The 13,869-nt window shown below is 43.6% G+C and overlaps 1 protein-coding gene across 6 annotated transcripts in view; it reads right to left on the bottom strand.

The window, feature by feature from the left end:
- The window catches only part of ADAMTS6 (ADAM metallopeptidase with thrombospondin type 1 motif 6), a 149,989-nt gene extending 141,886 nt beyond the window's left edge, over window positions 1-8,103 (bottom strand). For 2 of the 6 annotated variants that reach the window (XM_032096389.1, XM_032096393.1), the window contains exons 1-3: window positions 7,538-7,881; window positions 2,018-2,385; window positions 933-1,297 (exon numbers count right to left, since the gene is read on the bottom strand). In XM_032096389.1, the coding sequence (XP_031952280.1) occupies window positions 933-1,297; window positions 2,018-2,114 (462 nt within the window). In that variant the 5' untranslated portion in view covers window positions 2,115-2,385; window positions 7,538-7,881. Of the gene's footprint in view, window positions 1-932; window positions 1,298-2,017; window positions 2,386-6,858; window positions 7,094-7,537; window positions 7,888-8,021 lie in introns of those variants that run through there. The other 4 variants (XM_032096390.1, XR_004237550.1, XM_032096394.1 and 1 more) reach the window with 4 other exon arrangements.
- Window positions 8,104-13,869: the final 5,766 nt, after the last annotated feature.

Genomic DNA, 13,869 nt, shown 5'->3' with positions numbered 1-13,869 from the left:
GGATAAATGGAAATAGTTTAGCAAATCTGAGTAATCTTTTTTTTTACTTAGCAATTAGTTAGATCTGCCTATTCCTAACAAGAATATCGACCAGCATTCTACCATAATAAAAACCAGAATGAGTAACCATAATATACATGTATATTTTTACTAGAGAAAACACTGGCTCTTGATTTAGTGCCTTTCTATTTTAGTATTTTTTTACTCAATACTCTTGCTTTTTTAATTCTTTGCATTCGTTTTCTAATTTCTTTCTCCCATGAAGGTACTACTGTCATGTCATCAAAAGATCACCAGTAAGAGAAGAGATGAGACTAAACGAGGTAAGAACTTCCAATCTTCCTTCTAAATGCAAAGGTTTACAATTTAGAAACAAAATCTTTCTGGTAAAAAAGTTATATAATTACTTTCTGATACTGGTACCTGCTAAAGACTTTTCATGTTTTGAATCTATAGCAATGATGATGTCTACACCAAGCAATTCCTCTTGTTTTATTTACTCAATTTCTAAACCCAAATACTCAAAGACAAGCAGGTGTTCAGTTCAATCAACATCTCTCTGTAGAGACTCAGCATCCTGGAGGATCCACTGTTTCCTCCTTCCTGCCCCTTGAGCCTGGAAGGTTCTTACAACTCTAAAGATCTCAGCACAGACCTAATCTTGCAGCCCTAGTGCAGACACTGTAAACACTAAAGAGGTTGCCAGCTAGAAGACTACAGAATTGAGTCTTACTACTTATATTAAGCTTGAAAAACAAACAACTACTTTTGCCCACAACCTAGATCAGGTTTTAGGGGTTTTCTGCACCTTCCTGTCTACTTGCTTCCCACAGGGACTCAAAAAAACTGAAAGATATGCCAATTTAATTCTTCTTCTGTAATTTAAAAGGGACAAGCACACTGTTATACTATAACATTTAATATGGACTTACCAGACCATTGCAGTTGCTTAAGGCCACTTTAGTTGTACTGTGTTGGTCTTGCAAATATCCTGTGTAATGACAGTGGTCTAAGAAATCATGCTTCCATTGTGGTCCATCTTTCCCCCAGTACTCTACTGTAAAATGTCTGGACACCAAATCTGTGTTGAGAGTCAGGTTTAAATGAAAGTGCTTGCCATAGGCAGAAAGTTTAAAAAATAATTTAGATGCTGCCAGTTCTTGGTCATAAGGGTCTGTGCTCCTCCTCCTTCTTGAGGGTTTAGGATTTTTCACAGTAAAGCTGAGGAAGGCTCCATTTTGATCAACCCTTATTGGGATTGTTAGTTGGTAGTGTTCAAGGTAAGACAGGAATTCCTCTTTGTAATCAATCACAAGGTAAGACAGTCCAGGGAGTGGGCATAGAAGAAAAGAAAATATAACAGGAAACAACAAGTAGTAGCATAAACATAGACCATTTTTGGGTAAATTTCATCACTCTCGTGAGTAAAAGTCATTTTCAGTTAAACACACAATGCAGCATTTTACTACATAAAATAAAACATTATTTTCTTTCTTTGTAAGTCAATGAAATGTGTTTGGTTTCCTATTAATTTGCTTATCACTGGAAATATGAAAAAATTTTAATACATATCTTTTCCTATTTACCAAAAAATATGTAAATATTTGGGGCTAACTTAAGAAGGGCATATTTTTCCCAGTGATACCATTCAAAGACAAAAGCTATAAAATCCACTTGCAAGAATACAAACAGTAGTAATGAAAAGGATTATACTGTAAAAACAAGATTAGGTTCTTACTCCCTAGTCTAAAAGCATGTTAATTTTATCATAGCAAGCCTCTCAAGCATTATTAAGTACATTTTACAAGATTTAATTTGCAAGGCTTTCCTACAGTTAAAATTAGACCGAGAGATATTAGAACAAGGAAATTTAATCTGCATGACAATTAATCATGATAAAACTAAGAGCAGAGCCCATATGAGTTTATGAATTATATAAACATGGTTTAGAAAATATTACACAAATACAAATGCAAAAACACATGCTTCTTGCCAGCTACAGAGATCAAACCCCTACCTTGAGAACTGTATGAGAGCTGGTTGTTACTGTGAAATTCCGATGAAACCATGACTAGGCTCAAAATCCATGTCCACGTCTTCCAAAAAATTTCCATAATTTAGAAAAAGCAGAAAGTTCTTTTTTCTTTCTCCTTGGAGAGCTACCTGTGTGCTATAGAGTTAACTTCACTCCAGAATCGCACCATAACAGGTTTATTTATTTTATACTACTTCCGAATTAACTATAGGATGTTCCACTTTTTGGACAGGTACTTTCTTCTATAGCTGCAGTCATTTTCTCAATTCAAAACAAGTATTTGTAAGATTCCTTAAGATATGAGACAGATGTTAGATTGGATAGTTACTGAACTTGCTCCATTTCTTTTCCTGAAAAACAGAAGAATATGAGTCAAGGCAAATTCTTTCTATTAAAACAGATCTATGCTGGAAAATACTAAGCCATGATAGTGAACTACACAGGGCAACATTTCGAAATAATATTCAGTATCAATTTTATGGTCACATCCAAGATCACGAGCTTACAAAAAGAAAAAAAATAGAAAAAGGGTTACCATTAACCTTGAAAAGCAGATCCATACAGTTATGACACACTTATCGGGTTCATGTTATTTTTATGAATTCTTACACCTATTTAGTGTTTCTTGTAGCTCAAATACCGTGTTCAGACTTGTTCCACCTATAATCAATGGTATGCACTCATTGATTTCCACTGTTAATAACAGGTCCCAATATACTGGTAGATAAAGGAAGAACCTGGGAAAGAATCCAGAGTACAGTTATCTGATCTTTCTGAAGCATGTATTTTGTTATTGCTTGGGCTAGGGTTCTGCTTATGCAGGCAGAATTCCCATTCACTTAAATGGGAATGCTGCATGTTAGAATACTAAAGAACAGATTTCAGTATCTAAAGCTATTCATCATACACATTCTAATATTTCAAATATTTGTTGTCATTTTTTTTTTCATTTAAAATACTATTGCAACAATAGTAAAAAGCAGCTCTAGCTGCAGCCAGGGATTAAATGGAAGATCCATCCAGTCAACTAACAGTCCACTGTCATGGGACACCAAACTATGTGTTGTGTCAGCTGGTACTCATCAGTCCACTTACACACTCGCAGCACACCTGTGCACAAACTCTGCTGAAGCAGACAATGGAGAAACAGAACACCTAAGAAGGGGAGCTTGTTTAAAATCCAATTTCCACAAGCATACAGAGTCACTTACATATGCACCAGATAAATTTGTCTTTCTAAAATTCTTGGAATGATTTAAAACACTCATTCAGACAGGTAATACAGCTGCAGCTAGTGGATTATTTGTGAAGGTTTTATAAAGAGCTGTAACCTAAAATATCAAGAAAAAATCACATCACCCAAATACCATTTACCAACATTACAATTAATATTTAGGTAACGTAGCTAATTTGAAACCTATCTAATTGTTAATCTGCAAATGAGGTTAATCTTATCTTTTAAATATCTTTCAAGACAGCACCCAGGATTTAATCAGGTTTATAAAGAGACTAAAAGATATTTTGCTAACATGCTTTGTGCTTAGTAGTATTGTTTTCCTGGTGAAGCATAAAGACTTTGTGATGCCATTCACATGGGGCAAGGCCTCAAAGCACACCAACAAAAAAGCTGTTTGCATTGCTATGTAGAACCTTTATTTCCTAGCTAATATTTAGTTACAGTTCCTAGAATTTCGCAAGTTTTGAAGATACATGATTAGCCCGTACTCTTTCAGCTAGGTTAGTACAATAAGTAACGCACCTTATTTCTAATCTGAGAATGTATAGTTTCAAATTCTTGTCACTGCATCTTGCTTTATCCCTGTTTGCTAATGAGCTGGTTTCTTTTCCTTGTATGCATAGTTACAATCTGATACAAGCACCTCTGGACACTTCCTGATAAGCAGCTCAACCTATTTAGTTTATCTCATTCGGTATAATCCAGTTTCCAGATGGCCAAATATTTCAGCAGTTTTTCTCTGAACCGTTTCCAAATCACCAGCATCCCTTTTCATCCGCAGACACCAGAACTGGACACTGTAGTCCAGTCATGGCTCATTACTGCCATATATAGAGGTAATAACTGCCTTACAGCTTCTACTTAGCCAAAATATCCTAACAGGGAGCTCATGTTCAGCCTGTTAGGTTGATAATAACTTATCCTAGCATTAAGATCTCCTGAAACGGCAGTACCTAAGGAGCTAGATAGCTCAGAATACTGGACATAAATTAACAGCACCCATTATTTAGTACCATTATTTATTATTTACCCACCAATGGCCCACATGATGGACCATAACTACATGCTGGTCAATACTGTCAAACAGTCACTCATGTCTAGTGTCCTTGGAGGGGTCCCTGAAGTGGTCTCCCTCATTTCAAGCTTCGTATAAGACCAATCTCCTTTCATATTAAGCTTCAGCAGAAGTTTCAGCAGAATTTTTTACCTCTTCTTCAAAAATATTTATTGCCAGCTTGACCATGGATACAACCTGATCATATGAAGCTATATTAATGTTCCCAGTTGAAGAGTGGTAATGGATGTGAATGATAAAGCACTCAGGTAACTTCAAGATAAAATACTTTCAGTATGATATTTGGTAAGAACCTCAAAGTCTGGACTCTATACCTTTTTTTTTTATTTATTTCCACCTTCCTTGGCAGCCTATATTCAGCATTTTACCGTAGACTGTTGTTAAGATGCAAAATTTGGTCAACAAATAAGCTTACAGTAAGAAACTTCTAGTGTGTCATGTGGGGAACTACACATTCGTAGGTTTACCAGTGTCCTCAATCACCACCTACAACCACAAACCCCGTCTAACTCTAAGAGCTCTGCCAAATAGGAAAGGAATAGTACAAGATGCTTGCTGATGCCAACGACAAAGCAGCTGCATAGCACTGGCATTTCTGTGAAGGCACTGATGATAACTGTGGCAGTCCTGTCACTGGTGTCATGAAGTTCCTACTCAGTGACATTCAGTGAGGAGAAAAAAAAAGGCCATAGTTTTTGGAGCATTAGTCTTATGAGAGGTGGCTGAGGGAGCTGGGGGTGTTTAGCTTGGAGAAAAGGTGGCTCAGGGATGACTTTACTGCTCTCTACAACCGCCTGAAAGTGTGACGAGGTGGGGGTTGGTCTCTTCTCCCATGCAACCAGCGACAGGAGAGATCACAGCCTCAAACTGCACGGGGTAGTTTAGGCTGGACACGAGGAAGAATTTCTTCACAGAAGGGTGATTAGACATTGGAATGGGGTGCTAAGGACGGTGGTGGTGTCACCATCCCTGGAGGCGTTTAAGGGAAGACTGGATGTGGCACTTGGTGCCACGGTCTAATTGACAGGGTAGTGTTCGATCATAAATTGGACTCAGTGACCTCAGAAGTCCTCTTCAATCTAAATGATTCCGTGATAAAGTGGATTACGAGGAGGTGACTAGCCAAACTGCTCAGAGCAGTCATCATGGGAGCCTCCATCTAACCAAAGGTGCCTTGGGCGCATCACTTAACCAGAAGGTAGCTCAAGTTTTAGGACGGGGTAGCATCCGAGACTGGTGTCCCAAGACAACCGCCACACCAGGGGCGTTCACCGCAGAACCGACAGGTTCCGGGGCGCTTCGGGGGCGGCAGCGCCAAGGTCTCCCGTTAGCGGCCGAGGTGCCCGAGAAGACACGACACCGCACCGCCGGACCACAGCGCCCAGACCGCTGCTGCGCCTCGGGGCGGGGTCGAGGAGAGCGACGACCGGGAAAGGGACTCGCCGCTCCGGCGGGCGGGCAGGGGGTTGTCCTCCACGCCCCCGCCCCCGCGGCTCGGCCCCCGCCGCCTTCCCGCCCTCCGCGGCCGGGCCGTGCGGGCGGCAGGAGCCCGCGGTGAGGCGCGGGCAGGGGCGGCCGTGCGCCCGCCCGGCACTACGAGTGGTTGCTAAGGAAATGGGGAGGGCGGCGGGAGGGGACGGGGCGGGGGACGGGCATCAATCACACAAATTCAATTACAGGTATCGCGGCTGGCCGTGAAAAGCGTCGCAGGGTTTCAAAAGCCGGGGATTAGCCGTGCCCCCGGGAGCTTCCCCAGGCGAGAACTGCGACACGCAGACCGCGCCGGGAAGAGCTCGGTGAAAAAGAAGGGGGCCGGGGGTGGCCGGGAGGGGGACACGTACAAAGGGAAAGGACCGAACCCTCCTCCCCGGGAATTAACCAGAAGCCGAGGCGTGGGGAGTAAAACTACTGTTGTGCGGGCCCCGGCGTACGACGGGGCTGCCGCCGTATGAATCTCCCCCCCCCCCCCCGCCAGCCCCAGGGCTCCCCGCCGGCCGTGCCGAGGGGGCAGCTGTCACTGCATCTACCGAAAAAGCAACATTCACCCCCCCCCAAAAGTCAACAGGCTAGAAAAATACATGGCTACACACACAGCTCAACACGTACACACATGCACATTATCTGTACACGTCTGCACACAGTTAAAAAAACTGGTACTGAAGCAAACTGGAAGTCACCAGACACACATCCCTCAAAAAAAATTCAGAAGAAAAAAAAAGCCGTCGTCCCTAGAGAGACAGCAGGGAAGAGTCTGGTTGCTGTGGTGGAGCTGATCCTAAAGTTAACTTTCAGCAGCCCATTTCCAGACAGCAGCGCTGAATCTATTTGGATAAAACGCGTGTGACCCAGACACTTGGCGTTTGGCCCAAACGCGTTGCACCGGCAGCCCAAATAAAAACAAGAGTCTGACTCTTTCCCTCTCTCTCCCTTCTCTCTTCTTGTACAACAATGAAAGAAAGTAGCGTAGACAAAATCCGCACACACATCGCCGGGGAGCGAGAGCCTACTTACCTCCTCCCACCAAACAAAGTCCCTTTGAACCCCAGGCCACTGCGGAGACAGACATACACCGACAAACACGAGTCCGCGGGGTTAAGAGTCTGGCAAATCCCAAGCGGCTCGAAGTAAATCAAAACCACACGCTTCCATGTTCCTGATGAGCCCAGCGAGAGCCCGACATCCCCGCCAGCATCTCTGCGGGACGGCGGCCGCGCCGACCCTCCGAGCCCCGGCACAAAGTGTGCACTTGTCTGACCGCGGCAGCGGACACCGATGGACACGGCACGGCCGAGAGTGGGGCTTCCTCAACTCAGCAGCAATCCGGAATAGCTCTGGGCTGTCGCTGGGGTTTGGGGGCTGCTTTGGTTTTCGTCTGTTGTTTGGTTTTGGTTTGGTTTTGTTTTTCCTTTCCTGCTTCTACCAACGACTTAGTATTCAAAGTATATAAAAAAAAAATCTTCTTAAAAGTGCACTATTCGAGATGGTACCTGATCAATCACCTCTCTTATCGGCTGAAAAATCCTCGCACCCCCTTCCCCCATCCTCAGAGGTTTCTCTCTGAAATTACTCCAAATGCACCTCGCCTAATGCAAAATAAATCTCCCCCCGCTCCCCAAAGCCCTGCACGCACCATTATTCGGGACACAAAAAAAGCAAAAAGTTTCATTGAATAGTGTGAAATCTTCCTTACCGTTTTCATCTTCAATTTCTGATATAAAGTAAGTTTCAAACAATAGAGATTGCACAGGACGATTCCCGTATTCCTCTCTGCTTTTCCCCTCTGTGCAAGCAACCATCAGGGTTATATTCTCCAACAGAATAAAATTCTCTAGCCTTCCTAAAAGGGGTTTTTAGAAAACGGGTTGGCTTGGCAGGAGGAAGGATGCCATCAATTCACCCAAGCTATCACCCTGCACATTTTGTCTTTCCAACAAAAAAGAGGGGGGGGAGGAGGAAGGAGGGAAAAACAGGCTTATATCGGGGTGGGGGTGGGTGCCCTCCTCTTGAGCAGCCTCCTCTGTGCAAAATACCATGTGAATATCATCTGAGTGGGGGGGGGGAGGGGGGAGGGAGGGGGGCCGGGAGACAGAAAGGGGGGGAAAGAGAGGGGGAGTAGAGGGAAGGCAGGCAGAGCAGGAAGGACTCAGGAAAGTTTGGTTGAAGTAGCCCCAGACCTCCTCCTCTGGCTGCCGGCGCCGGGCCAAGCCGAGCGCGGCGGCGGCAGCAGGGGAGCCTTGGCAGCCTCGCCCGGGGGACGGCGCGGGGCCCGCTGACGTCAGCCTGCAGATGTGCCCCGGGCCGCCGCGCATGCGCGCCCGTCACGTGGCGGCGGGGGGGCAGGGGCGCAGCCGGGGGAGCGGCGCCCGGCGGGGGCGGGGGGGAGCGGGACCCTCGCCGAGCCGCCTGAGGGCAGCCCGGCCCAGCCGCGGGGCGCCGGCGGCGGGCGCCGGGTACGGGCGCTGCCGGTGGGCGGCGAGCTGGGGCCGCCCCCTGCTGCCATCGCCCCGCTGCCATCGCCCTGCCCGTCCCGCGCCCCGTTACGGGCATTAATAAAAGGAAACCTCTTCAACACCCATTTCCAGCGGATGGGAGGCGGTGTCTGAAGCCCGCGCGGCCAGCGGCAGCCGGGCCAGCACCGCGCCAGGGTTGAGGGTCCCGGCCCTGCCCGCACAGCGCTTTCAGTTTCATTTGCGGCGGGGAGCAGGGCGGGGGCCGCGGCACCGTGTCCCCGTCTGGCAGGGCTGGAAGGTGCGCACGGGAGCGGGCAGCTGGCGGCCTGCGGAGCGCCCCTGCTCCGGGAAGCCAGCGGTGCCGGGAAGAGGGTCACACGGACGGAGTGGGTTGGAACTCCCACTTGCCCTCTTAACCACCAAGTCAATTTCCGATTGCCGAAAAAAGAGGAAAAACAAATCCTTCCTGAACCTACGTTCTAAGGTTTCAAGCTTCTGCTAACTATATTTCCCAAATGGTGCGGGTGCGGGTTTTCCTCCCCAGCCGGAGGTAGTAGGTGTAATTGCACCTTCTGGTGAATCTATAATATCTGGCTGGACTGTGAAGTAATTGGAGAGAAAGGTCCAAGAGCACAGCTACTCCGGGACCTCTCCGAGCGTCGAAAGAGCAGGATCCGCCTGCAAAGTCAAACAGCCAGCAGGACTCTGATGGTCAGCAAGGGCTGGCTTTGTGCCCCGTGAGATGGAGAAATCAGAGCTGTGGCTGTTACTCGTCGTTTCAAATAAACGCTACACAATTACCTTTGAATATGAAGCACTGCTGTAGTTAAATTACATTCTATATAGAAGTATGTGAAATTTCTTTTAACTGCAGTTCTAACAGAACAAGAACAACGTCCTAAATAGCTAGTTACCTTTGTCACCATTCATTCTGAAACAGCACAGTGAACACGTAGTTGAGAGATCCTTTTACCGTCGCCGGGCAAAGTAATGTAACAATAGTTAGGGGAGTAGCAGAATGTATCACTGCATTGAAAACCGGAGCTATAAAATCGATGATCCTTGGGAATAGGGGCATTCAGAGAGAAACGCTTTATTCTGGAAATGGATCTCCAACCTGCTCCCCCCGGGATAATTGCTCATACCGAGGGCGCCATCCCGCGTCGGCGAGCGGGGGGAGCGCCCGCGGCGTGCAGGGATGCTGGCTGGGGAGACATTTCGCCCTTCTTCCTCTTCATCCTGTACGTGCGTGAACAGTGGCCGCTGTGGTGGGCACGTCTACTTTATTAAAACAGCTATTTCTAAGACTGAGAAGAGCATTTTTTGTTAATATTCCATAGTTTCTGCTCCTGCAGCAAATCATTATATGCGATGTTCGCATGGATAAGCCACCAAGCACGATCTGCTCAGATGCAGCAAGGTGTACCTGAGTCACATCACCTACCTCCATGGACAGGCACTGTGACAGGTTCTACTCAACCTTTTCTGCAAACTCAGTGGTACCTACAGAGAGCTGGGACAGTCTATCCTATTGAAAGGACAGACTGTGAAGAGACTTTTTTTTTTTACACATTTCTGCATCAGAACCAAATAACCTTTTGAATAGACAGACACACACATCACAGCCAATTGCCTCATGGCTATGGTATCCTCGGGGGATTTGGGAGACCTGCCTTCAAATCAGACCCTGCCTGAATCAGACTCAGGAATGTTCACGTTGCTGTCTGATGGCTGAGATGAGGACTATTCTGGTGTTAAGGACTGGACTTTCCTCCTTGGACCTGCTCCACTGTGTATACCTGAATAAATACTCATCAAGCTAAAAAGAAAGACAGCTTATCACTGTCTGGTTAGGGCCCTCACATGGATTCAACTCCTTGCTCTAAATCCAGCAAAGTAAAGCAAAGATATATGGACTTTGCAAAGACCAGCTGCTTGCTCAGACCAACAAATTATTTATTCCCCGTTCCAGACAACTATAGTTTATTGCCTAAGCCTACTGGTGTATATATACCAGTCAAAACTGGTCTACTACCAGGAAAAGCTTTGGCTCATCTTTAGAAATTCCGGACTGTCTGTAATTAGAATTTCTGACAGAATTCCCATTACAGTTTGACTTACCTGTTTCGCTTTATTGTATAAAACTATATTTCAGAGTGAACCTCATTCAGATAAAAATAGTGAGCTCATTTGGTGACTTTTATTTTCGTTTTCTCAGCCCAAATATTATCTATATACATATTTATGAACTGCAACTTTTTAGAGAAAAGCTTGCACAGGAAGTTGTACACAGATTCTTAGTATAAATGTTTCTTTGCTGCAGTTAGAAGTCTTTCTAGGAGGGATAGTAATTTTACTCAGAATTCTAGTACTAGGTATAAACTATTTGGGCAACCATGTCTCAGAAGCTCTGGGCAGGATTACAAACTTATTGAGCACAGAGCACCTTAGTCTTATGTCTTAACCTGTTTCTTAGTGTTTGCTCGCCATGGAAGTAAGTAGCTAAAACAGTCTTGACTTCAGGCCTTTGAATCCTTTAGTATGTTATTCAACAGCTTTTAAGATTGGGAAGCACACTCTTTTGTTTAAATAAATATTAATATTGAACTTGAATTTAGAATTGTTAGATATATTTGGAGGTATTGGGAGTTAATTCCAGAAATCTTACTTTTTACTGAAATAAATATAGAAGAGAAAGCAAGAAGTTAAGAGTGTTTCTGTAAAATGTGGTTATTGTTACCTGTACATTTGGATGTACATGCTTGAAAGTATGTTTGTTTTGGTTTGGGGTTTTTTTCCCAGGTAGTAGTTTCAGCTGGTTAGTGAAGACTTGAAGACTGTAACCTATTTTATTTAGAAATATCCCAGCAGTGTTTGTGGAGAGAATAACCCTTTTTAGGAATTAGATATAAATTGATGTTATAAATTACTTAACTACTGTAAAATTTAAATATAGTAAATAATTAAAATACTTCAATTGACCATAGAGTTGAAAAAGTAGTAATGATAAACTTGCATTTATATGTGCTATACTTTCTGTGCTTCTAAGGGGAAAAGTTTTTGATGTGCATAAGGGTTTATTTTTAATCCCCTGAAATACAAGTTTTTAGGGGTACTTAAAGGTAATGTTGCTATTGAAATCCAGTATCTTTCACTGACTTTGCCTTGTAAATGATCTGAATTCAGACTGCTTACAAATCTCACCATCCCTTGCAGGAGGAGATCTTACAGCATCTCTAGAAATGGCCCCAGGATATGTATGTTCAATTGTGCCTGCTACATTGCATTTCAGAGGGAGAATGCATATCAAAGTGTACTTTAAGTTGGAAAATGCATGCCTTTTGAGTTGAGCTGTTCTTGATGGCCGTCTAAAACAAAATTCACGGTGGTGCATTTGGCTTCAAGTATGGCTTTGAGGCTCCTTCTGCCCAGCAATGCAGTATCGCCAAGAATGTCTTCATTTAAATAAGAAGAGCCTTGCCAAAGGCAGGATGGTAGGTCTGCCTTTTCCAGGACCCCCACAAGCATCTCTGTGTGTTATGCTGATGTGGGGCGTATCCTCACCCAAGCCCCCTTGTGTCTGCAAGACCCTGTGAACCCTGACTACCCGATTATTTTAGTTTTAGATTTAGAAATAAAACTGGAAAACTTAATGTAAGTTTGGCATCCTCCATAATGTCCATGCCAGTTTTCTCCCCGGTGAACATAGATGAGACAGGGCAGAGAGATCAGAGAATATGAATGCAATGAGAGTAACATTTAAATCTTGCTCAAAACATGGGAGGGTTGGACAGTGAGAAGGGTAAAATTAAGTATCTGTTAAACCTGACATGAGGAGTCTTAGACTCATCAAACTGATTAGGGAAATCCTATAGCAGAATGGATGTTTGCCTCAAATTTTGCAGGCAAATTAGATGAAACTGATCCTATCCTCATTAAGATTGAAGTAGAAAGTAAAGAAAAAAAATTCAATAAAGTTCCACATGAGAACAGGAACAATAGTAAACAGAAAAAAAGTTAGATAAATCAGATGAGGGAGTTGTTTTATTTCAGAGTTTTTCGTGCTTTGTCTATTTCCAGCTTTCCAAGTCAAGAGAGAGATACCAGAAAGATTAGGTCAGTAGGCATGTTTAAAGGGAGCACTTCCCAGCTATATGTATTATAGTTTTTCTGTGTATTCTCATTTTGTTATTTTCCTATTTCCAGAGAAAGTTGTTTGTAAGATCTGAACAATCTGTAAAACTTAGAGAGAGCAAAGCTGAGACAAATTATATGATATGTGGAAAATGTGTATGTGGAAAATCTCTATGAAAAAATTTGGCAAATGGTATTCCTCAAAGATTAGCGTACACAGAAATATATAAAAGCTGTGCAGAAAATCATAGCAAATGCATAAGAATTCAGGTATTTTGGTTTTAGAATGAAAAATCTGGAATTAACTCACAGGAAGACCTGGATATTACCATGCAGAACACTGCAGCATTTTGCAGTCTGGCACTCAGCTCCAGGAATGACACTCCTAGTGCAGAATTAGGCATCTTGGTCTCAGGTGCCTGAGTGACTTTTTTAGTTTCTGAATTGAAGGAGAGTAGTGATGAGCATCACAGACTGCTCATTTAGTATCTTCTGAACCATGTGGTGATTCCCCTTTTCTTGATATGCTTTGTATAAAAATGTAGACACAAACACCAATGTCAGAGATTGTAAAATTGGATCATGAAATGAGCAGAGATTTGTTTTGAATGGAAAAAATTGGACTTTCCATATTCTTGGGCTGTATAGGTGGAAAAGATTTATTAAAGATTCTGGAGCATACTGTGCATACTTACAACTTTGTCCAATTTAGGTGGGTTTCTGGCATTCTTTCTACCACACTGTCTTGCAGTAGTTTATAAATGGAAATAACTTTCATACATGCTGTTAAGACAATGGTTTGAGGAAGAATTGAAAAAAACTCACCTCTCCCCTTGTAACTTTTCTGTGTCCCTCCAAAATGCAAAAACTTACTGAATGCTGTAAGGTGTTATGTTAATGTGGTTAGTAAATGTGTTTCTTTCCTCTTATCTCACAAGTAACTTCATTGTTCTTTTTTTTTTACAGGATTATCACAGTATTAACATCTTGTGTTTATGGAAAACAGTGTTCTGCTTTGAAGGAATTTATTAACGCCTCTTCAAAAAGTCCAGCATTTCCCTTTTCCAACTTATTTAGGATTGGTTGGTTTTGCATGAAGCTGGTCTGTGCAGCACTAAGTGCTCTGACCCTCTTCTATGTGTCTAACCTGGAAGTGATTAGACACTGCAGATTGGAGAGTAGAAAGGAGAACTGCCATATATGCTTGTCCCATTCTTTGCCCAGTTAACTCAAGTTATCTCCTTGTAGGTGCTCTTGAAGTCAAAATCCAGGGCCAGATGAATCTTTTGGTATGACCCAGCAGTTGGTTTTATGTTAAAAGCAATCCTCAACTCTTTCAATACAAATGTAGGAGGAATAGCTTAAAACCACCTGCTATTCCCACTAGTTCCCACTGCAATCCACTGCCATTCACACACATCCAAAAGAATCCACTGCA

This window comes from Corvus moneduloides, chromosome Z, assembly GCF_009650955.1.
Source record: "Corvus moneduloides isolate bCorMon1 chromosome Z, bCorMon1.pri, whole genome shotgun sequence".
Lineage (NCBI taxonomy): Eukaryota > Metazoa > Chordata > Aves > Passeriformes > Corvidae > Corvus > Corvus moneduloides.
This window is presented reverse-complemented; position numbering and strand designations above follow the sequence as displayed.